At 43.6% G+C, this 25,490-nt stretch overlaps 1 protein-coding gene and 1 long non-coding RNA gene across 4 annotated transcripts in view; one reads left to right on the top strand and one right to left on the bottom strand.

Annotated features, from left to right (window-relative positions):
- LOC116053736 (sodium channel protein type 3 subunit alpha-like) overlaps positions 1–25,490 on the bottom strand; it is a 206,873-nt gene that overhangs the window by 89,179 nt on the left and 92,204 nt on the right. Inside the window, exons 7-8 of the mRNA XM_035998170.1 lie at positions 12,004–12,095; positions 6,260–6,502 (exon numbers count right to left, since the gene is read on the bottom strand). Coding sequence (XP_035854063.1) covers positions 6,260–6,502; positions 12,004–12,095 — 335 coding nt within the window. The remainder of the gene's footprint in view (positions 1–6,259; positions 6,503–12,003; positions 12,096–25,490) is intronic.
- Positions 779–25,490, top strand: part of LOC118494356 — a 27,014-nt gene continuing 2,302 nt past the window's right edge. The window contains exons 1-3 of one of the 3 annotated variants that reach the window (XR_004896482.1): positions 779–789; positions 7,695–8,236; positions 20,433–20,436. This is a non-coding gene — a long non-coding RNA (uncharacterized LOC118494356). The other 2 variants (XR_004896484.1, XR_004896483.1) reach the window with 2 other exon arrangements.

Raw genomic sequence — 25,490 nt, 5'->3', positions numbered from 1 at the left:
GAAAACAAGTGCTTCTTAAGTTTTGTTGTGATTTTAGGACACACAGTGCTTATCACAGTGCTTATTCTTGAGGATGGGAATAAATGTATTTAGGAGCTCTGAAGAGAAGGACTTGTTCCAAAACAGTAGTAAAGAAGGATTTGGATAAAGTGGGGACACTCAAGAAAAGTTAGTCTTCAATGCCCAATAGGGGACTAGTTTGAAACAAATCAATGTTAAAATAGATAAAGACAACATCATATTTTATTTATTTATTCATGAGGACAATGCACATTACTCAACATTTCTGTAAATGTGCCAGCGTTAACAGCCGTCCACACCCAGGTAGATAACTATAAATGTATAGTTTTTTTACATCATTATAACTCAAGTGGAGTCCACACCACAACTACAATGACAGCGGAGATATCGTTGGGATCACTTTCAGAGCAATTTGATGAACGATAGAAACACTGACAGCCCTTCAAAATCCATCTGAATTTACAACTAATAACCAATCCACTGGTTAAGATTCTGCCGAATCTGAAACTGAATACCGAATCCTCCTCCCATCCTCAGTCCACTAACACAGTAAACACATTAATGAAGTAAACAGTGAAAAACAAGTTGCTGCATTTTGGCTGCTGTCTGTAGATTCCTTCATGCACAACTCGTATTCTTTTGGATGTTTGATACCAAATGTTGTAACAGCGGTGATGTTGTGTATAGTTTAGGGTCCTCGCCACCACGAGACAAATCGGCATTGCAAATTGAACAAGCTAGACTTGAATGGCCTTCTTTTGACTGAAAGTACTGCCAAATTACACTTTTTCTGCTCACAAGTTCCATTTTCACTTTCTCACAGCCTACTGCATTGAACGCTTCACCTACGTAAACACCTTCCTGTAATCAACAGCGCCTTCATTACGTCGACCAGCATAGCGCGCGTAGTGCAAGCGTAGGGTTCGGTTTGGTAGAAAAAAATTCTAAGGTTCGGCAGAAACCGAACCCCGTCAAAAAGCCCAATATTCAACCGAATCCGAATCCTGGATTCAGTGCATCTGAATGTACAACATGACACTGCGGAGAGATTCTTTCCACACATGTTACAAGCAACTGTAGAAGAAAGTTACAAGCATCTGCGTGGAGGAGGAGGGGTGGCGGTGAGGGTGCGATCACGGAAGGCTTGTATCATGTGGACACACCAACAGTTTTGTTGTCATTACTTAGAATTCCTCATTGGGGAGACAGAAACTACGCACTATAGCGTTAACAACTTGCTTTGCCGCCTTAACTGTCTTTGCCGCATAACGCACAGTTTTTGTCAACTAAACTCACCTGCCACGGCCCCTGAAAGGACCGTCATCTCGCGGTGCTCTGTACCCGGCTCACAGTCACCTTTTGTCGGCTAAACCCAACCAGCAACGACCGCTGATATGATGTCAGCTCCCAGAGCTCTGTAGCCGGCGTCACGTTACCAGCTGGCAGTCACCTAATTTCGTACCCTGGAAGTCCAGAGTTCTCGCGAGAGCACAATTTTAATTTACTCAGCGAGTCACTCTGGCATTCAGTAATGCTGCTCATTAACTATGCCCTTGGAGCCGAGCTGCACCAATCACATCGGTGTATCTGATATAGGCGGGCCAGAGGCGAGCTAAACAGATGACGACAGCGCTGCGACGTCCAAGTCATTAGTAAACATTGCAAGATAGCTACGGATGAACTCCAGTTGTTTGAAACAGCTTTGGCCGCTACAATGAACGAGTTAGACTTGGCTTTTTATCTAAAAGAGGAACAGAAGACGGCGCTCCAATCGTTCCTTTGCAAGACGGACATTTTTGCCGTTTTGCTGACCGGATACGGCAAGAGTTTAATCTACCAGTTAGCTCCTCTGGTAGCTATGCGTATGGGTACGGTCTGGATACATCACCCCGTCTATTGTTGTGATTGGTCGCAGTGTTATCCAATAGCGTGCAGTGAGATTTTCAAACGCATGCTTGGTGCTGCCCCTCGAGTTGGGCCATTTTCATTAATCAGTGCCAGAACCTTAATCTTTCAGATTTGGGTCTGGATTTCCAGGCTACTAATTTCGTGGGATATCATACGAATTGGTGTGCATACATTTTTGGACAACATCATACGAGCCCGTTCATGAGAACGGGTTGAGTAATGATGTGCCAGGCAGCCACCTGCTGCAGTGTTTCCCCAAGTGTATTGCAAGTTGCCCCAAACCAGGCCTAAGCCACTGGGAAATTGTTAACTTTATTTTAAGACTACAGTTACAGCGAGGCGCCTCAGTTTGAAACTTAGACGTAGTCATATTTTCAAAACTCCAGTCAGCTATAGCTAAAGCTTATAGCTTTTTTAAATTCTCAATTTCGCGATTTCGTCCATGATTCTGTTATCACAGAAACTATTAGGCAGTGTATGACTGGCCCCAGCTGGGCCCTCGTTGGAAATAAAGACACTTGCCACCGGGCTAAACAACCTTTCTGGCGGAAACCGTGTGCTGCGATTTCACTCGTCTAAAGAACGGACTGAAAAACTGAGAAAAACATCACCTCATATTCGTAAAATGTAACATCGGCACCAGAATTTGTGTCTTTTATTGTGAAAGGCTCTTCCTGTGTGAGTCAACCTTACACAACAGAGACGGGGGAACGCGATAGATGTCAGATCTTTGAATCAGATGCAATTTTTTAACAGAACAGTGACCTCAAATCCATGCTTGACATTTTCATTCATGCGCCTGACGAGAACAAACAAGCAGGGTACCTATTTTCGTATTCAACACATAATTGTGATCCCATTTATCTCCAGCCATTATGACCGATACAAAAATATTAAAATTGGTGTCATGTTCTCATAACTAAAGCAACAAAAGAAGCCGCTGCGACTCAGCGAAACAAAGTTGAAACACTTTTCAGTAAAACCTCCGCTTGTCAAAGAGAAACAAAGCATTTCAACATTTCAAAAGTCTTTTCCTTTATTGTGGCGGTGCACGCGCAAAGTTCCCCCTTTTGACTAACAACCCAGGCTCTTTCTGTGCTTGTGATTGGCTCTGACCGCCACTGCACCAAAGGCACTTAAGCTTTTTAGGAGCGCAGCCCATTCATTTGGTATCGAGTGCATTTGGGAGAATGCATCCCCGCTCGCCATCAGAAACTTCTGAAGTCTGAAGTGCTGTTGTTCTCCGGCTCAAAGTAACCATGAACGCAGCACTGAAATTAGTCACTGAGTCATTTTCTCCACAGACAAAGCAGATAGGAACAGTCTACTTAAAGTCATTACCTGAAACTTTAGGTTTTCCAAAAGCCCCCTCCCAAAACAAATGCACATTAGTCCACAGACTGACTTTTAATGGACGTTTCTTTCAGAACGATCCCCTGTCTGAGAGGATTTCACAGAGCTGCAGAAAACTGGAAAATTGTCTCTACAGGATATCGAGAGAGCAGGCTTTAATTTCATTTATTTTTTTGAAAGCTCAAGAGCAGCAATTTAAGCTTGAATACACTGCTCTCTGCATGCAGTTTCCTCTGCCTGAGATACATATAGTTACATGATGAGAATCTGCAGGTATGACAAGTCAAATAAACAGTAGACAACAAAGACACTGTTAATCTGCTCTCCACTGAAGGAAAGATATTAATTATTTTTTAAAGGTCCTTTTTGGATGCTGGATGCTTTTATATAGGCCTTAGTGTCCCCTAATACTATATCTGAAGTCTCTTTTATATAGGCCTTAGTGGTCCCCTAATACTGTATCTGAAGTCTCTTTATATAGACCTTAGTGGTCCCCTAATACTGTATCTGAAGTCTCTTTCCTGAAATTCAGTCTTGGTCCAGAATTACAGCCACTAGAGCCAGTCCCACAAAGATCTTTCCTTAGGATGTACCATTTCTGTGTCTGTAGCTTTAAATGCTATTGAGGAGGACAGGGGTGGTCTTGACCTACTGCCATGCTTTGCTTTTTTTTCAAGCCATGATGTCTCTCTCTCTCTCTCTCTCTCTCTCTCTCTCTCTCATGGGTGGGCCAAATTCTCTGGGCCGGCAAAGCAGAGAAAGGGGAGGTAACCTTTCCCCTGATGACGTCATAAAGGGAAGATTCCAGATTGGCCCATCTGAGCTTTCATTTTCTCAAAGGCAGAGCAGGATACCCAGGGCTCGGTTTACACCTATCACCATTTCTAGCCACTGGGGGACCATAGGCAGGCTGGGGGAACTCATATTAATGTTAAAAAACCTCATAAAGTCACATTTTCATGCCATGGGACCTTGAAATGCCTTAATGCCTTAGATGCAGAAAGTAGTGTTTAGGTTTTTGAGGATGTAGTTTGAAGTTTAAACAAAAGAAATGAAAAGAATCCAATGAGAACAGCAGCGGTCACGGACAGAGAGAAAAATCTGGCAATTATGAACCTGAAAATGAGCATAATATGAGCACTTTAAGGGAAAATGGAAGGTGGATATCAGACTCAGGGGGTTGTTGACAGGTGTAAGCAGGACCATAATCCGCTGAGTGGATATGACGAATCAATCAGTTTACTGTGTAAAACTGTCCAGTAACATCAAAAACTGAACATGTTGTCCGTTGCTATTCATTTATTGAACCCTCCGACAAGAAGCTGCTGGGCCGACTGCTCCGTGCTGTCAGCCGGCTCCGACCAGACAGAACAAACATGTGCATGATGGGAAATGTTTAAGCATGAGTAACGTCCACCATTGATCTCCCTCCGAGGAGCCGAGCAGGACGGGCTCTAACGACGCAGCGCGGCTCTCGGGTTTCACAGCAGCTTTTAGGGGTCGATACGGGAGCCTGCAGGGGACATTTGTTTGATGTGATGGACGGCAAAGCAAACTGGAAATGAATAAATAGAAAGGTACATTAGCATGGAGCGGCATGTCCCGACAAACCCCGTTACTGTAAGCTCTGCAAGACGCCTTTATTTTGGGCGGTTTCACCCTTTAAGAGACGTGAAGCCTCTGCTTGCTCTGCTACAGAGAAATGTCATTACTTTAAATAATCACACATCTGTTTTTGGATAACGAGGCAGTCTGTTTGTCCCGGGGTTACATTTCTAAAGAAGCATCTCCTCTCTTGTTACCTCACGGAATTAATTACAACCAGAAATGATAGTTTGCTTATTAATCAGAGCTGTTGTGCTTCTGTAGAGCTTAGTTACAGAAATCAGCACGACAAAAGAAATTAAAACATGATTGTGTAGAAAAATAAGTACTTCTAGTGAAAAATACCGCTGCCCTGGGGGATTTCATGCTGAATGCAGATTAATGTGCGATGAGGAATATGAAAACGTGTGCAGTGACACGCAGGCAGCTCAGCATTTTGGTCACATGGACGACGTGAAGCTCCGGTTTCATCTGACAGCAGCGTTAAGTGCTTCCTTAACCCCGACCTCGACCTGTGTGTGTGTGTGTGTGTGTGTGTGTGTGTGTGTGTGTGTGTGTGTGTGTGTGTGTCTGTGTGTGTGTGTGAGTTTAAGTATGTCCACATAACATATGTTAGCCGGTCAACATTCCTGACATGTCAAATTGTGTGTTTACCAACTGACCTCACATGACCTCTGTGTGTGTGTGTGTGTGTGTGTGTGTGTGTCATTCTGAAGTGGTGACTGGTGTTTCCTAAATGGAATGGATAAAGCCATGTTGGCACTGTGGACACAACTGATGTCAATAAAGACACACACACACACACACACACACACACACACACACCCACCCACCCACACACACACTCACACGCATGCACGTACAAACACACACACACACACACACACACACACACACAGACACACACAGACACACAGACACACAGACACACAGACACACACACACTCACTCACTCACACGCATGCACGTACAAACACACACACACAGACACACACACACACCCTTATCCAGAGACCGACATAAATCACTGCCACTTTGTCTGTGTTGCCTGTCCGCAGGGTGCGAACTACGGAGGAGCTAGGGGGAGCTCGGCTCCCATTAATAAGACATGGGCTCCCCTGAAAACATGATTTTAGAAATTTTGGGGGTCTCTAAAAATGTTGACAGTGTGTCATTTTGACGTGCAATTTCAGTTTTGTGTAATGTGATCATCGTGGATTAATATGTGTCCATATGATACGGTTTGTGACCCCTGGGGGACATTAAAGTCTAAATTCTAAAGTCTAATGTCTAAATATATAGTACTGAAATTAGTCACTAATTATATAATATGGATCTATTGCCCAGGCCTAGCTCAGAGTTAGATTCTCACCCTCGTCGTTGATGAAGTCCTTGACGGAGGCCCAGGTCTTGTTGTTGCAGTAGAAGGAGATGTTGGCCGGCAGGCTGCCGTTGATGCAGTGCTCCGTGCTGCGCACACACTTCTGCCGCAGGTTCCCCATAAAGAGCTGCAGGCCGATGAGGGCGAAGACGCTCAGACAGAAGACGGTGAGGATCATCACGTCGGCGAGCTTCTTCACGGACTGGATCAGAGCGCCAACGATGGTCTTCAGGCCTGCCGGGACCGGGCGCCGACGCACACGGAATGATTAGTCAGATAAATGTTATCGTGGACGTGAATCCCAGTTTAGAAAATCTGGTTGAACATGTAGTGTAGAACGTAGAGAGTCTACAGAATTGAGTACCAATGGATCAGGGACCATAAAGATGGCAGTCGCCTCAACTTCAATCATAATCCAATCTTCTTACTTCTTTCCAATTTGCATAATCCTAAATATTTCAGCCCCAAACTCATATAGAGTCAAAGCAACAAATCAGCAAAGTCACCCATTTTTTTAAAACACACCCTAAAACATACTACACTGATACTTTTTTGATTTAAAGCTAACTTTAAAAATGTGAGACAGGTTATGGAGTCAAACTAAAGGGCGGCCATCTTTATGTACCTGCAACTGAAATAAATCACAAGATAGTAAATTATATAACTGAAAAGTCATTTTCTCAGCCAGTAGAAATAGAAATATAACTCTGCTGTGAGGCGAAACTCTCTGTAAAAGTCGTATCCTGTTACTTTGTTTTCATCCAGCCTGGTCTCACAGAATTCCGTGAAATTATCACGAATTGTTAACGGCGCATTACGTGGTGGTGTGTGAAAAATCCGTGTGGCCACCACGGAAAACAATGCCAATGTAAAGTCAATGAGAAGATGACATAGCATTAAGAGCGACTACGGTAGCAAGTAGTATGAAAGCCCAAAAATCAAACACCACAGGACTTTCACCCAGGAGACCGGGGATCGTGTCCCGTGAGTGAGATTCCCAAACCCAACCGTCCTGTTGTTCTTTTCATAAACTTAAACTGTTCTTCTCCCGCCCACCCATGACCTTTTCCTGAAAGGAACACGCCGACTTATTGGGAATTTAACTTATTCACCGTAACCCCCAGAGTTAGTTAGAAGTCCATACATATCCTTCTCATCTCCGTGCGTGCTGTAACACTGTCTGACGGCTCCAGCGGCATCAGCCCATCACAGTACATGCAGGTGAATGGTTCCAGTAATCCTACTGCTCCCAATAAGTGACAAAATAACGCCAACATGTTCCTATTTACATGTACGCGTGTACAAAAAACAAGGTCACATGAGACACAGCCATCTTCTAACCGTACACAAACTGGGAACTATATTCTCAGGCGGAAGAATATAGTACTTGGGCGGAGTGATTTGCTTTGCAGCAAGCCTGTCTGAGAATATACAGTACAGGCCAAAAGTTTGGACACACTTTTTCATTCAATGCGTTTACTTTATTTTCACGACTATTTACATTGTAGATTCTCACTGAAGGCATCAAAACTATGAATGAACACATATGGAATTATGTACTTAACAAAAAAGTGTGAAATAACTGAAAACATGTCTTATATTTTAGATTCTTCAAAGTAGTCACGCTTTGCTTTTTTGATAGCGCTGTAAACCCTTGGTGTTCTCTCAATGAGCTTCATGAGGTAGTCACCTGAAATGGTTTTCACTTCACAGGTGTGCCTTGTCAGGGTTAATTAGTGGAATTTGTTCCCTTATTAATAAAAAAGCAAAGCGTGGCTACTTTGAAGAATCTAAAATATAAGACATGTTTTCAGATATTTCACACTTTTTTGTTAAGTACATAATTCCATATGTGTTCATTCATAGTTTTGATGCCTTCAGTGAGAATCTACAATGTAAATAGTCATGAAAATAAAAAGGAAACGCATTGAATGAGAAGGTGTGTCCAAACTTTTGGCCTGTACTGTAGTTCCCGGTTTGTGTACGGTTAGAAGATGGCTGTGTCTCATGTGACCTTGTTATTTGTACACTCTGTGACTCTACAAATCACAACATGTAAATAGGAACATTTTGGCATTATTTTGTCACTTTTGTCACAATTGGGAGCAGTAGGGTTACTGGAACCATTCACCTGCAGGTTCTGTGCTAGGCTAAGCTACCGGTGGAACCGTCAGACAGCGTTACAGCACGCATGGAGATGAAAAGGGTATGTATGGACTTCTAACTCTGGGGGTTATGGTGAATAAGCTAAATTCCCAATAAGTCGGTGTGTTCCTATAACTTAAGGGGCCGTGTTCATTTCACGGAATTCTTCCGTGGGCCCGTCACGGAAATTTCTGCGATTCCGTGAAACTGCCACAGATTTTGAGTTAAGGGGCCGTGTTCATTTCACGGAATTCTGTGAGATCAGGTTATTTCATCTGACAGCAGCTTTAACCCTTGTGTTGTCCTCGGGTCAAATTTGACACGTTTTCAAAGTTTTTTTATATCCGAAATATTCCGCCAAATTGCCTAAAAAGCAACATGGATGTACGGTGGATGTATGGAAACCCAACGTTCTTCCCAGGAAAACTTTCATTGAGTTTTCGGAGTTTAATACAATTTTATAGCATTTGAAAAAAAAATTAAAAAACAATGACTAAACGTACTGACCGATACCAGTCTGTGATCCACTCAACATCCTCTGAACTCATAATTACTGCTTTTTTTAAACTCATAAATTAGGTATAACGTCAACTAAATTAGGTGTATTGACTATGTATAAAAAAAAAAAAGCTTTGAAAAAAAGCACCTAAAGCATATAAAAAAGCTCTCGAAAACATTTAAAATTTTGACCCAGAAGGACAAGAAGTTCATGTCGAGGGGAAGACAACACAAGGGTTAAGTTTTTCTAAAATGTTGCCACTGTGGGATCATCCCCAAAAGAATGACGCGAAACAAACTCCATGTTAACATTCATAAAACACACACACAGAAGCACGAACATACGGTAAAAATAGCAGGGACAAAACACAGTGAGAAGACAAAGGGTGCAGACAAGTTGACTGTCATCGGCCAATCGTATAATCACAGAAACAACCAGTATCTTTTCATACTGTTTTATAACTTGAAAGCACTTTTTTTTTGGTTTTAGTTCATTCTTTAGGAACAGACACACTTTCATGAATGACTAGCTTGATTAAATATAGTCGAGGGTGCAGTTTATAACATGCTTTCGACAAGTTGCTACCACTGTGTTAAAGGAACACGCTGACTTATTGAGACTGTGTCTTATTCCCCGTATCCCCCAGAGTTAGATAAGTCCATACATACCCTTCTCATCTCCGTGCGTGTCGTAACTCTGTCTGACGCACCCACCGCTAGCCTAGCTTAGCACAGATCCTGGAGGTAACCGACTCCATCTAGCCTAGCTTAGCACAGATCCTGGAGGGAACCGGCTCCATCTAGCCTAGCTTAGCACAGATCCTGGAGGTAACCGGCTCCATCTAGCCTAGCTTAGCACAGATCCTGGAGGGAACCGGCTCCATCTAGCCTAGCTTAGCACAGATCCTGGAGGGAACCGGTTCCATCTAGCCTAGCTTAGCACAGATCCTGGAGGGAACCGGCTCCATCTAGCCTAGCTTAGCACAGATCCTGGAGGGAACCGGCTCCATCTAGCCTAGCTTAGCACAGATCCTGGAGGGAACCGGTTCCATCTAGCCTAGCTTAGCACAGACCCCGGAGGTAACCGGCTCCATCTAGCCTAGCTTAGCACAGATCCCGGAGGTAACCGGCTCCATCTAGCCTAGCTTAGCACAGATCCCGGAGGTAACCGGCTCCATCTAGCCTAGCTTAGCACAGATCCTGGAGGTAACCGGCTCCATCTAGCCTAGCTTAGCACAGATCCTGGAGGGAACCGGCTCCATCTAGCCTAGCTTAGCACAGATCCTGGAGGTAACCGGCTCCATCTAGCCTAGCTTAGCACAGATCCTGGAGGTAACCGGCTCCATCTAGCCTAGCTTAGCACAGATCCTGGAGGTAACCGGCTCCATCTAGCCTAGCTTAGCACAGATCCTGGAGGTAACCGGCTCCATCTAGCCTACTGCTCCCAATAAGTGACAAAATAACGCCAACATGTTCCTATTTACATGTTGTGATTTGTATAGTCACAGCGTGTACAGATAACAAGGTCACATGAGACACAGCCATCTTCTAACCGTATACAAACTGGGAACTATATTCTCAGAAGGCGAAGCACTGCTACTTCTGCTACTTGAGCGGAGGGATTTGCTCGCAGCACCTGAGAAGCCCCATGGTGAGGAGCAGAGAGTTCGCTCAGATTTGGCTCAGAGTTGGAGTAATAATCACTCCGCCCAAGTAGCAGAAGTAGCAATGCTTCGCCTTCTGAGAATATAGTTCCCAGGTATTTGTAAATCGCTTATCATGTGACGTCATTGCCAGCTCCGGTTACCTCCAGGATCTGTGCTAAGCTAGGCTAGCGATGGGTGCGTTAGACAGAATTACGACACGCACAGAGATGAGAAGGGTATGTATGGACTTATCTAACTCTGGGGGATACGGGGAATAAGACAAAGTCCCAATAAGTCGGCGTGTTCCTTTAAAGTTATGACATGTATCAGACTACAAAAGGCCACGCCAGTGGAATAAAGATAACGCCGTTAGCGCTGCATGCTAACATGCACAGTGGAAACATACAGAGGCTAGCCAGCGACAGATTTAGATCCACATCTTCAATTAACATTCGTCTTGTAAGTTAGAATCTACGATATAAATGTGAACGAAAATGGTCACCTAGGTATTTTAATACGGGGGCTAAACAAATACATTAACATATGCTTTTGTCTTTTCTTGCTATTTTTTAGAAACAAGCTTATAATAATTTAGCACCCTAGTCAACTTTTTCTTGTCAAAAAAGACGGCAAGTGTGATCACATTTCCTAAGTTTGTCTTTATGCTTTGTGGGTGTTATTTATGTATTATCTGCTCTAGCTTTTCCAACGTTTTAGATACAGATATGATAATAATAATGGTCCAAAAAGATGTGAAATTGCACTTTTGTTGTTTTTGAAAACCATGAAGATTTTCTTGAGGAAAGGCCCCTAAACTCACCGTCAATTACATTCATGTAAGTCTTACACAAACTTCGGGTAAGCCTGGTAAGTTTAATTGTGTATCGTGTTTTTAACATGTAATCAGTAAAAAACGCTTCATAAATACGTTTTACTAACTTATTTACTTACTATTTGAATCAAGGATTACGTTGGATTTAATAAAGGATCATAAAGGATCCTGATCTATGTTTTTTGATGCTGTTAAAACTTTGATTATGTCCGATATGTTTGTGGATTAACACCTGTATATTTTCAATTACTGCCAACTTTTTTCATCGCTAACACAAACTCAGTTATAGATGTGAATTTAGCTTTAATTTAAATGAAAAAGCGAGCCCTTTATTAGGCATTAGAAGCCATTTTGACTTATGGCTCACTGTCAAGAGTTGTTTAGTCGCTGTCTGCTAAGCCTCTGATGTTCGCTCACAACCAATTATAAGGAAGATTTCAGCGCCTCTTTCTGCATACTACCTATGTGCACTTTATCAAAAGGGTACGTCAAATAGCAGATTTATGTCGTAGGTAGTATGCAGAATGAGATTTCAAACACAGCCACTGATTTCAGTTCTCCCAGCAAGCTCGGGGCACGTTTGCTATTCACTCCCCTGCGTCTCGCTTCCTCACCTGGGATGACAGAGATGGTTTTGAGCGCTCGCAGCACCCTGAACGTCCTTAAGGCTGACACATTACCCAGGTCCACAAACTCAGTGACATATCTGCAACAAGCCGGGAGACAGAAGCACAAGAACAGACACACACAGAAGGATATGACCACACTGAGCAACAACAAGCCGACACAGAGGGAACAGAATACAAAGAGAGAGAGATACAGTAGAGACAGAGACATCGACTTCTAAGATGGGAAAGTCAGGCGGTCAAAAGTTGCTCACACGGATTTAAACTGGAGACAAACTCAGCTTCAGATTCTGAAAAAGACTGTCTGACAATCATGTCAACTTATTTCTTTAGTTTAGTGACAAATTCGGGCTGCAATTAAGTCAAGTTCAACTGCAAACAACTTCCCTCTCTATATTGTTAAAGGTCCCATGGCATGAAAATGTCAATTTATGAGTTTTTTTTTAACATTAATATGAGTTCCCCCAGCCTCCCTATGGTCCCCCAGTGGCTAGAAATGGTGATAGGTGTAAACCGAGCCCTGGGTATCCTGCTCTGCCTTTGAGAAAATGAAAGTTCAGATGGACCAATCTGGAATCTTCCCTTTATGACGTCATAAGGGGAAAGGTTACCTCCCCTTTCTCTGCTTTGCCTTAAGAGACTTCAGATACAGTATTAGGGGACCACTAAGGTCTATATAAAAGAGACTTCAGATACAGTATTAGGGGACCACTAAGGTCTATATAAAAGAGACTTCAGATACAGTATTATGGCGCTTTTCCATTACATGGTACCTGCTCGACTCGCCTCGACTCTACTCGCCTTTTTTTTGTTTTCCATTACGAAAAAAAGTACCTGGTACCTGCTAACAAGTACTTTTTTAGTACCTCCTCAGTCGAGGTTCCAAGCGAGCTGAGGCGAGCCGAGCTGAAAAGGTCACGTGAAAGCGACAGACGGGGGTGTCCTGAACAAACCCGCTATTTTTAAACAGTTTAGCCAGCTGTTTTTTTTTTTTTTTGCTGCCTCCAGCTTCTTTAGAAACTAAATGTGTCTTCTGGCAACAACACACACCTTCGATGTTCTGTGTGTGTCGCGTTAGGTCACAGCAGTTTACTGCGGCGCCGCTTGTTTACAGTTCTGGGGAGGCTCCAGGCAGAGCTTTCACCGTATCCTACATACACACACATCCTGGCTCGACGCACACACCAGCTGACAAATGTATACATCAGGCCACATACACAGGCTACGGTGAAAGCTCTGCGTGGAGCCTCCACAGAACTGTAAAACAAGCTCAAGTGGCCTGATGTTATACTTGTGAGCTGGTGTGTGCGTCGAGCCGGCAAGACGACCAGCCACGCTGAGGCCGTACTAAAATATGCAATGGAAAACGGACGCACAGTGTGCCGAGGCGAGTAGAGTCGAGGCGAGTCGAGCAGGTACCATGTAATGGAAAAACGCCATTAGAGGACCACTAAGGCCTATATAAAAGAGACTTCAGATACAGTATTAGGGGACCACTAAGGTCTATATAAAAGAGACTTCAGATACAGTATTAGGGGACCACTAAGGTCTATATAAAAGAGACTTCAGATACAGTATTAGGGGACCACTAAGGTCTATATAAAAGAGACTTCAGATACAGTATTAGGGGACCACTAAGGTCTATATAAAAGATACTTCAGATACAGTATTAGGGGACCACTAAGGTCTATATAAAAGAGACTTCAGATACAGTATTAGGGGACCACTAAGGTCTATATAAAAGAGACTTCAGATACAGTATTAGGGGACCACTAAGGTCTATATTAAAGAGACTTCAGATACAGTATTAGGGGACCACTAAGGTCTATATAAAAGAGACTTCAGATACAGTATTAGGGGACCACTAAGGCCTATATAAAAGATACTTCAGATACAGTATTAGGGGACCACTAAGGTCTATATAAAAGCATCCAAAGAGCACCATGTCATGGGACCTTTAATTGTGTGGTGTTCCAAATCTAAAATCTCCAGTTTGTGCATCGTGTGTTCAGCTTTTCTGTGACTTTTCCTTCTTCACTGTGTCGTCAGTTCAGATCAGGTGATTACACAAGTGACTCCTGATTGGGCGGAGAATGGGAAGTGGGCGGGACACGGCAGACATGGGACGGACAAGAGAGGATGTTCACGACGACGTTAACGATGACGAGTGTTTGGGATGGGGGGGGTTTTCTGTCCCGTGTCGCCCCCTGGTGGTGGTGAGGCCTTACCTGGGATGACTGAGATAGTTTTCAGGGCTCTCAGCACTCTAAAGGTTCGCAGCGCCTGCAGGTTCCCTACTTTGATAAACTCTGTTAACAGCCTGTAGGGGGCAGTGTGGTGGTTGTCAACATACAACAGAGGAAGAAAGACATAACAAGGTCTGAAAATACTGTGGTGATTTAAAAAAAATAAAAAGTCACTTTAGTAAGGGCCACACTGGAAAATAAGAATCACATCATGGCCAGACATGTTTAGATAATTGACATGCTTTTATTTCATCCAAAAATTCAAATACCTTTGACTGTATTATTGCATGTCTCATATAGTCTGCTCTCTTATAGTTTGGTCGACATAAAGCCCCTAAAAAGTCAGCAAAAAAGTTCCAAAAAAACACGCCAAAATGGGCGGGAAAAGTGTCAAAAACATCGGGAAAAAACTTTGGAAAAAGCGTTCGAAAAAGTGGAAAAATTTTTGAAACAAGTGCCAAAAAAAACGTCAGAAAGGTGGCAAAAACGTTAAAACAAGCACCAAAACCACTTTGAAAAAACGTCAAAAAATGTGCCAAAAAACGTTGACAAAATTGACAAAAAAACTAGTTGGGCCCACATTTATTGTGAACCTTAAAGGTGCAGTAGGTAAGACTTATAAACTAACTTTCTGTCATATTTGCTGAAACTGACCCTATGTTCCAGTAGAACTACATGAAGCAGGTCATTTAAAAAAAACTCTGGCACCACCTACAGCCTGTAGTGCAATTTGCAAAAATCCACCGCTCCCTGTTCAGATGCACCAATCAGGGCCAGGGGGGGGATGTATAACTGTGTGTCAATCACTGCTCATGCACACACATTCATTCTCCCTTGTGGGGGGAGGGGCTTAGGAGACCGTTTTGGGCTTTAGCGGAAAGGGGGGGAGGGACTGAGAAGTTGTTGATGACCAATTTTTTTGGCTAAGTCCTGGATCTTCCCAATCCTACCTACGGCACCTTTAATTGATACGCGGGCCGGATCAAAATCTGCGAGGGGTCGGATTTAGACCCACGTGCCTCAAGTTTGACATGTGACTAAGAGAGAAGACACACCAGCCCGAAAATCGGGCGTCGGACCGTCTGGCGAGGTCGGTGACTCGAGTCTGGTCCGTGTGTTCCGTGCCGTCGGCTGTCCGAGGAGCCGTCGGCCTTCATTTTGGCCGACCTGACATGTTCAGTCAGAGACAGGGCAGTCGGGACTCATCCGGAAATGGCGAGCGGATGAGCCTCTCAAAATCTGACAAAAATCTTTTAAACTGACTTTTGTGGATCTGAAATGAAGACAGATTCAGCAACTGCACGGCCTATTTCTCTCTTAAAATGTTTTCAGAAACACGTTTCGGTGAACTATTTTAGTCCAATATGAGATCGTATTCTGAACGAGCCGCCATGACAGTCTGGCTGTGAATTTCCGGAGAAAAAAGAAGCACGTGACGCGTTCGTCCAATCAGCTGCCGGTTTTCATTTTCTGGTAAATAATCAAGACTGTTAATGGAAACAATACAGAGCAGCGCCGCCTGCTGCTATGGAGACGTATTACGTTTCGCGCACGTGCAGAGCGTACGCTCAAGTCGGCGTCTCCTCAGTGTGTTCTGAGGCACTTTTTGGACTTCGGGGACCCGACTGATCAGTCCGAATGGCTTTACTGCCGACGATCGGCCGTCTGGTTGGTGTGTCAGGGCCCTTAAAGCATCTAATGATCAGGTTTTAAAACATCGACAGAGCACCGGTGCTGTTGGCTGCTAAAACACAAACAGGAAAGTGCATCTTTACAGATGGTTTTCTATAAACATCATTATTTGAATCCTGTGTTGGAGATTAGTAATATTGTGTTGTTGAATATGTGCATATAAAAACTAGGTACCAATATCAGAAAACTCTATTCCTAACCCTGATTAAAGGACAAATCCTTTAACCTAGGGGTTAATAACACATGGGTATCAAGACGACCGTTCTCTGGGATCTGTTTTCATGCTAATCGAATGTGACCAGTGACGAACGCCATATAACCAGTAACATAGCTCAAGCACGACATACGCCGTGTTTGAGCTATCTTACTGGTTACTGGTTACATGGCGTTCGTTGTTCGACTGATCATGACTGTTTTCCCAAGATGGCGCCTGCCTGTATACGTGAACGTTACTGTCTTTATAATCTATCTTTGTAATAAACTGTCTGTACACTTACAAAGTCCACAATGCTTTTGTTTACATGTAGCCTGTAGTGGATCCTTGTTAGTGGTATAGAAAAAGCGATTTCTTTTAACTTTAGCATGCCCCGACGACTAGCGTTATAAGCTAATTAGCGGTTTGTGCTAAAACTGGTCACTATCGATTAGCATGACAACATATCCCAGAGAACGGTCGACTCGGTACGTGTGTTATTAACCCCTAGGTTTATTTTGCGCCAGATTTGTCCTTTAAAGTCAACCTTGAACAAAACAGACAGTCCTAACTATACATCCAACAACAGACCATTTATAAATGCCAGGTTGTGAAGGTGCCACTTCTCTGCCCTTTATAGCGAATCAGGGAGCCAGAAGGACGCCAGGAGACAGCGGCCATTTTCGGCTCCGCCAGTTAGATAGAGTTATCTGATCCCGAGCTGTTAACGGCCCTCCATTACGGCTCATATTTCACCGGCGTTGACTGGCAGGCTGATTGAATTACAGTGGGGGTGCAGCCGTTTAGAGGCACTGGTAGAACCGGTGACAGCAGAGACACTTCACACCAGAGAGGTCAGGTAATGAGTCAGTTTCTTCCTTATCCACACTGTATATGCTCCGTGTTTAAATGGAGCTCATACAGAAGGAGAAGGAGTCAAGGTGATTGTATTGTGTACTGACCAAGGGCGTAACTTTAGGTTCAACATTGGTGGGGGTTAAGATCTCCACCTATCTTGCCAGTCAGTTTGTTTCATCATTTAACATATTCTAAATGGTGGATTCTTGGCGTAAAACCCACGAAACTTTGAGGATCAAATACCTGCATTGTGGTAAATATTTACTGGAACAATGTGGGCCCTTTCTGCATAAAGTTATGGTGCAAATGTCTAACCCTAACCCTAACCCCAACCCCTTCTCCTAACCCTAATTATGTAAATATTATTATTAATGAATTAATTTCCCTGTGTTGTTTAAAACTTTCTGAATATTCAAAACATTGGGATGTGTTTTTATATTTTTCAAGATATTTGGGGAGGTTTTACTGGCCAGTTTTGATTATTGGGGGGGGGGGGGTTAGCTCCCCCATAAATTACGCCTATAGTACTGACTGTATTGTTCTTGGGGTTGTATATTATGTCTAGTTTGGATGGTTATTATTCTGTTTGAATTAACTGACAGATGAAACGTGGATACCAGTGATATAGCTGGAAAAGAAAAAGAAAAATGTGTATATGCATGTGTATATTCATGTGTATTTGTATGTGTATATGTATGTATGTATGCATGTGTATGTATGCATGTGTATATGTATGTATGTATGTGTGTATTCATGTGTATATGTATGTGTGTATGCATGTGTATGTATGTATGCATGTGTATATGTGTGTATGCTGACTACACGATGGGTGGCAAAACAGCTTTGCGCCAGCCGTTCCATTGATTTCCTACGGTGGCGCCCAACTATGCGCTACCCCTGGCGTCACGCACCGCTCGGATTTGCTGCTTTGCGCTGCAAAATTATTTCAAATTTGACCTAGTTGCTGCTGACCTTTCGAAAAGCACAACCAATGACCTGCTCTGCACTTTGAGAGCAAAGCGCAGAGCAGGTATTCGTAAATCGCTTATCATGTGACGTCATTGCCAGCTCCGGCTTCCATTCTGAGGTAAATGCAAGGGGGTAAGATAACCTCCTATGGCGCCATTTTGATGCTACCAAGCCATCACCTGACGTTAGCATCCCATTGACTGCCATTCATTTTGGCGCCACTTTGACAGAGAATAACTTTACATCTGAAGAGTTTAAAGACTCCATTTGTCCATTGTTTATTTCTAAAGAAACACGACAATGTATAAAAGGCTCCATTACCTTGTACCTCACGTTATGGCTCCGTAGCAGACGTTGTTATAAAAATAGGCTAACGATTGGGTGATAACCACGAGACTTACTGTCGCATAGTAGAGGAATTACCGTATAGTACAGGAGAAGCTCGCTCACACTAATTCGTCTCACATTAGCTGTTTAAGTGTAATTACTAATGTTAACTATCATTTTAGTGATCAATAATTAGCCTGTGTCTATGTTATCTCCTTACATATACCTACGCTCTCCGTCTCTGCTAGATTGGGAATGATTGAGATTTCTCTTGGCACAGCTACCAGAAGACTTCCAACTTTCAGACAGGTTGCTCACGTCACATCTACGTCTTCAAGCTCAGTTGGAGGCTGCTCAGTAACGCTCAGCCATCACCGGGAAAGATCTTCTAATATCCTTCACTGGTCTCCGTCCAGAGACACGGGATCTATTGTTCCATTATATATAGGTCAATGGGTAAATGGAACGCACCATTACTTCCTGCTTTGCTCACATGATATCTACTACGGCCACTAGAGGGTGCTGCAACTAGAAAGGTAAAAATAAGTAGTATTTTGCTGCTTGAACAAATGACCTATGGGAGCGTTTTTGCGGGGAGGACATGTATTTTGGCATGGAAAGAAACAAGTACAAATACCTCAAATTTGTACATACTACTGTTCCACGTGCATTGAATGTCAAATGCATTAGGGTCTTCACGTATTCATGCTAATGATGCATATGTTTTTTAGTTACCACAGCGATGAGCGATATAAAAGATATAAAATATTGCACCTCCTCTAATGCAATGCTGTGAAAATGGCTGAAGAGTCTGAAGCTGCCGGTCTGGTGATGGGGCAGCCATTAACATGTCGTTAGACCGGCAATATGAGGAACACAGGGGCGGGACCATGGTGTGTGTGTGTGTGTGTGTGTGTGTGTGTGTGTGTGTGTTGGGCTCTGTCTCCATGGGAATCCTGACTCGGTGGGAGGGGAGGAAGGCATCAATCAGACATTAAGAGTGTCTGTATGTGTCACTCTGGTTTTAATAAAGCATGGGCAGAGAAGGGTGATGTGTCAGGGGCGGACTGCATGTGTGTGTGTGCGTGTGCGTGTATGTGTGTGTGTGTGTGTGTGTGTGTGTGTGTGTGAGAGAGTGTGTATATAGTATAGAGGTGACTTATGTGTCCCTGTCCTCCTAAAGATCCATCTGACCGCAGGACGGCCCACGGTTCAAGGACACACAGCCACTCTGTGTCTGTGTGTGTGTGTGTGTGTGTGTGTGTGTGTGTGTGTGTGTGTGTGTGTGTGTGTGTCTGAACGACAGACAAAAAGATGGGAGACTACGGAAGGAGCAGGTGCAATATTTAAAGTATTCTAAAAGAAAACCGTCTCGTCGTTTACTTTTTTTTGTGTGCCCTCGTTCCCTGGAAACTGCTCAAATTTTCAAGACTCAAATTCCCAGAATGCTTTTCTCACTATCACTTAAAGAGGGCTGTGCATTTGTTATTGCCAGTCAAGGTGACGATACGGACGTTTCAACAGGAGTCCTGTTCACAGGTTATAAGGAGAAGAGTCTTAAGATTCATACGTATATGCGTTTGTACACTCTTTCCTGTGTACCTAGTAGTATAGACGAAACCAACATTTTATTTTACACTCAAGAATACATCTGTTTTTTCCGGTGATTTTGTGGCCGCATTTCTCCCCATCTTTTTCCACAACACGTTCTGTTTTCTTTTCCAACAAGATTTCTATGTAATGAAAGTTTTTCCAAATGTTGTTTTTTCTCCTAAAGACCTAAAGGCCGGCCATCGGTCCCTTTCTCTGTGTCAGACTTGATTTTGTTTGTCGTTTATGCTAACTCACCGCAGCTGCATCTTCTAAATAATGCCGCGAGTGGGGTTTGAGGAAGTGACCTCGCCTGCGTCTGCGCAGTGCGACCTGATGAAGCCCCTGAAGTGAGACACAGGGAACAGTAATACTGAAAAATAATAATAATAATAATAATAATAATAATAATAATAATAATAATAATAATAATGCGACTAAACAAGACGAAATAACGTTATAACATTTCGTCACGTCTCGTTTTGGTCAACGAAAATGAAGAGACATTTTAGCATAGTTTTTCTTTTGTAAACCACATTTAGTCTCGTTTTTATTCGTCAACAATATTGCATTATACATTTAATTATAGTCATCGTCGCATGACCAGCATTTACGTTGCGTCTCGTTTTCGTCACGTGATAAAGTTTCGTTAATATAAATTTTCGTTGACGAAAGCAACACTAATGCTGTTAAAACTTTGTTTGCCTAATTTCGTAGGATATCATATGATATGTTGTGTATGCATTTTCGTACAATATAGTTCGAACCCGTTCATGCATTAAAGAGCGTTTGTGTATTTGCAGTGCGATTGTGTATTTGCGCAACGTTTGTGTATTTGGTTGTGTTGTGTGTATTTGTAGCGTGTTTGTGTATTTGGTTGTGTTGTGTGTATTTGCGGCACGTTTGTGTATTTGGTTGTGTTGTGTGTATTTGCAGCACGTTTGTGTATTTGGTTGTGTTGTGTGTATTTGCAGCACGTTTGTGTATTAGGTTGTGTTGTGTGTATTTGCAGCGCGTTTGTGTATTTGCAGTGCGATTGTGTATTTGCAGCGCGTTTGTGTATTTGCAGTGCGATTGTGTATTTGCAGCGCGTTTGTGTATTTGCAGTGCGATTGTGTATTTGCAGCACGTTTGTGTATTTGGTTGTGTTGTGTGTATTTGCAGCACGTTTGTGTATTTGCAGTGCGATTGTGTATTTGCAGCGCGTTTGTGTATTTGGTTGTGTTGTGTGTATTTGCAGCGCGTTTGTGTATTTGGTTGTGTTGTGTGTATTTGCAGCACGTTTGTGTATTAGGTTGTGTGTATTTGCAGCGTGTTTGTGTATCTGGTTGTGTTGTGTGTATTTGCAGCACGTTTGTGAATTTCCAGTGCGATTGTGTATTTGGTTGTGTTGAGTGTATTTGCAGCACGTTTGTGTATTAGGTTGTGTGTATTTGCAGCGCGTTTGTGTATCTGGTTGTGTTGTGTGTATTTGCAGCACGTTTGTGAATTTCCAGTGCGATTGTGTATTTGGTTGTGTTGTGTGTATTTGCAGCGTGTTTGCTGAATGCTGCGCATGTGTTGTCAAATTAATGAAGATGTTTTCTTAATTTGCTTGTGTTTTGTCTATTTGCGTGTGTTTTTTTAAGGCGTTTGCCCCCGTCGGCCACCGTATGAACATACCTACTTCCTTCTCTCAATTTAGTAATTAATCCGTTTGAGTGGATAATTGGTGCTCGTGGACTCCTAAATCAAACCCTCCAATTACTTAATTTAGTCCCTCAAATGAACAGCTTCATCCATTTGTCTATGTTGTCTCCACGGTCTCACTGCAGGCCGCTTAACTCTGATAGATTCCTCTCATTAACATCACACATAATGTGTGGACATTAAGTTAATAACTGTAGGACATCTGCAGAATCATCAAAGTTTTTTATGGCAAAAAGGAAACTCTTTAACCTCGTAAATTATAGGGAAATTAAGAAATATAGTTGTGCTTTAAAAGCCTAAATCTGAAGTGTGTCCACATGAACCTGGATAAAAGGCTGGTTAATTCTTCTGTTAAGGCTCCACGCAGAGCTTTCTCCGGAGCATACGTACTGTAAGTGGCCTGAAGTTTATACTTGGGTGTTGGTGTGCGCATCGATCTCCTTAAGAGAATAACAGGGCCGGCATGTGTTTAAAAATTATTATTAATAAAGTATTTTTAAGTTGAAGTAGATGTACCTAGTGACGTAGTACATACATAGTATTTCCAGTACATTCCTAGCAAATGTTCCCTCCAAATCATAGTTGGAAAAGCACGATAGTCGTATAGAAATGTTTTCATAGACAACAGGGCTGCCTAAGAAGCTGCTTAACACTCATGTTAAAAAATAAAGATAAAAAAAGGGTTTCTTTGAGCCAAATGTCCCAAATATCCAGCCCGGTCTCACGGCAGTTTGTGTAAATGTGACGTTATTTTAATCTATTGATACGTGTTCATGGAGACGTTTTACTCGTTTTTTACGTGGTGGCCAGCACGAAACTGTGAAGTAATGTATTTCAATGGGAAGCATATTTCGTGGCCACAGCATGAAAACGGTAGGGAGTAGTATAAAAAGACGAAAATCCGCGTAGGGAGGTTGGTCGGGGGGGTGGATGGGTCCAACAACACAGGACTTTCACCCGCGTGTGGCACTTTGTTTTCCGGGGATGGCGTCCCCGCGTGTGGCGTTTTGTCCAGCGTGTGTGGCGCGTCCCCCGTGGCTGTATCCCGGTGTGTAAGGTGCCCTTTCCCCCTAAAGTTTCTCCTAAACCCAACCTCCGCCATTGTGGCGCGTCCCCCGTACCCCACGGCCGTCTCCCGGCGTGTGAGGCGTCCTTTCCCCGTAGTGTTTTTCCTAAACCCAACCTCCGCCATCCCGTTATTGTGGCGCATCCCCAGCGGGCCGCCTCCCGGCTTATGGACCGTCCTTTTCGGCCGCCTCGTCCGGCGCGTCCCCAGCAGGCCGCCTCGCAGGCGCCTCCCGGCTTATGGACCGTCCTTTTCGGCCGCCTCCCGGCGTCCTTTCACCGAGAAAATAACGTGACATTTACACGTAAAAAAACTAGCAAAACGTCTCCGTGAACACGTATCAATAGATTAAGAATAACGTGACATTTACACGAACTGCCGTGAGACTGGGTTGAAAAATAACATGTATGGTTCCATACGCTAATTGATGATCACTGCTTTCATGGTCTACCCGGGTGAAAATCTGTGATAATCCATAAATATAGTCAAAATAATTCATAATCTCTGCGTGTTTTACTCCAAAAAATAGGCATAATTCATTGACCATTAAATCCAAAGATGGGGCAGTGGTGGCCTAAAGGTTAAAGAAGAGAGCTTGGGACTGGGAGGTCGCCAGTTCAATCCCCAGACCGACAGGATAAAAATCTGGCTGGGGAAAGTGAAAGACCAGCGCTTGTCACTCCCTCATTACCACCACTGAGGTGCCCTTGAGCAAGGCCCTTAACCCCCAACCGCTCCAGTGGAGCTGCTCAGTGGCCAGCAGATCAGACTGTGGTCGTACTGGGCAGCTTCAGGTATGAATGTGGAACTGTGTGAACGTGATCAGGTCGCCGTTGCAAATGAGAAGTCGACCTACCTGGATAAATAAAGGTTAAATAAAAAAAAAAAAAGATAAGTGTAAAACTAGTAGTAACAACTTATGAAGTTGGAGAAGAGTTAAAGATTAAACACAGAAATGCGTGATCATTTATAGGCTACTTCATCGTTTATAAACAGGCGAACCAAGCTGGCGGCCAACAAGTACATTTGAGAGATAATATGAGGGTATATATGAGGGTTAATAAAATATCTGGACGGAGCTGCAGTCAGAATGTAAAGCACATCCCGCAGCAGACGTATGTTTTAAAAGCTGCTTTTATGGTGAATTTGTCCTTTAAGTAAATCCATTTTTTCAGGTCATCCCGGTCGCATTATGCAACTCGTCCCACGCCATCCGAGGGCACCTTCACCAGACGCTTCGGTTCAGCAGCCGGCCGGCCGGTGGAGGTGACACCGCTTCATTACGGCGCTTGCTAACCCCGGAGTCCGGCCTCGGGGTCAACTATTGATCCCATCGGTCCATTGAGATCGTTTATCTTCCCGCCTGCGTCCGTCGCTGCACGCCTCCCCGCCCCCCTCAGCGCCCTGATTGATCGCCACCTGATCGCTAACCAAACCAAACCGCAGCGATTTTCCATCAGTCAGTCAATTAACGAAGTGGACAGGTCACGCTCTCTCTCTCTCCCTCTCTCTCTCTCTCTCCCTCTCTCTCCTTCAGAAACTGTAAACAGCAGGCTGCAGAGTGGGTGCCATCCACTCAGAGCTATCTGTCTATGTGTGTGTGTGTCTGCATGTGTGTCTATGAGTGTGTGTGCGTGTGTGTCTATGTGTGTGTCTATGTGTGTGTGTGCATGTGTATGTGTGTGTGTGTGTGTGTGTGTGTGAGTGTGTGTGTGTGTGTGTGTGAGTGTGTGTATGTGTGTGTGTCTGTCTGTCTGTCTGTCTGTCTGTCTGTCTGTCTGTCTGTGTGTGTGTGTGTGTGTGTGTGTGTGTGTGTGTGTGTGTGTGTGTGTGTGTGTGTGTGTGTGTGTGTGTGTGTGTGTGCGTGCGTGTGCATGTGTGCGAGGGGGGGAGGGGTGGGGGGAGATTTTTTAGGAATCATGTACATCAACAACAAATGAGACCTTGATGAAAGCCAGAAGCTCCTACGTTTAAAATCGACATGAATCACATCTTCATCACAACTTTTTTTAACTGACCTTCGTAGGACTTCATGTCGACAAACACGCGACAAAAGTTGAGAAAAGCAACAGAAAAAGTCAAAAGTAGCAACGAAAATGCGACAAATGTCAAAAAAAAAGAGACATACCGTCCAAGATATTTGACTTTCTTGATGAAATAAAAGCATGTCAGTAAACTATAAATGTCAGGCCCTTAATGTCATTCTGATTTTCCAGAGTTTCCAGAGTTGCCCTATAAGTGAAATTGAGTTTGACCCCCCTGGTCCAGACTGATTACGTTCATTAAAGACCAACCCAGTCTCACGGCAGTTCGTAAAAATGGTCACGTAATTTAATCTATTGATTCGTGTACACGGACACGTTTATCTCCTTTTTTTTCATGGTGGTGAGCAAGTTTTTTAAACTAATGTATTTCAATGGGAAGCATCTTTCGTGATCACAGCACGACTACGATATAGTGAGTAGTATGAAAGGCCGAAATTCCGCGTAGGGAGGTTGGTCGGGGGGGTAGACGGGTCAAACATCACAGGACTTTCACCCAGGAGACCGGGGATCGTGTCGCGCACGTGACGATACCTTTCCCCGTTGTTCTTACTGTACGTCCACACCGCCGCCGACTGGCCGCCCGGTCGAGGACGCTGGTCAGAAAGTCCGGGGAAGCTGTTTGTTGCTTTGGCCGCTCTGACGTAGCAGCATTCTATGTTCATCATGGAAAAAGATCAAGCAGCCACTGCACGGCCAATACACTGACACTAGAAACCTTTTATAAATGACATATATAATGACAGAATGTGTATTGGTTGTTGGTCGCAGCGGTGTCTGTTAGCAGTTAGCTCGCTCGTTAG

The sequence above is a fragment of the Sander lucioperca genome, chromosome 23 (assembly GCF_008315115.2).
Source record: "Sander lucioperca isolate FBNREF2018 chromosome 23, SLUC_FBN_1.2, whole genome shotgun sequence".
Lineage (NCBI taxonomy): Eukaryota > Metazoa > Chordata > Actinopteri > Perciformes > Percidae > Sander > Sander lucioperca.
The sequence above is the reverse complement of the archived record's forward strand: the minus strand, read 5'-3'. Positions and strand labels throughout refer to the sequence as shown.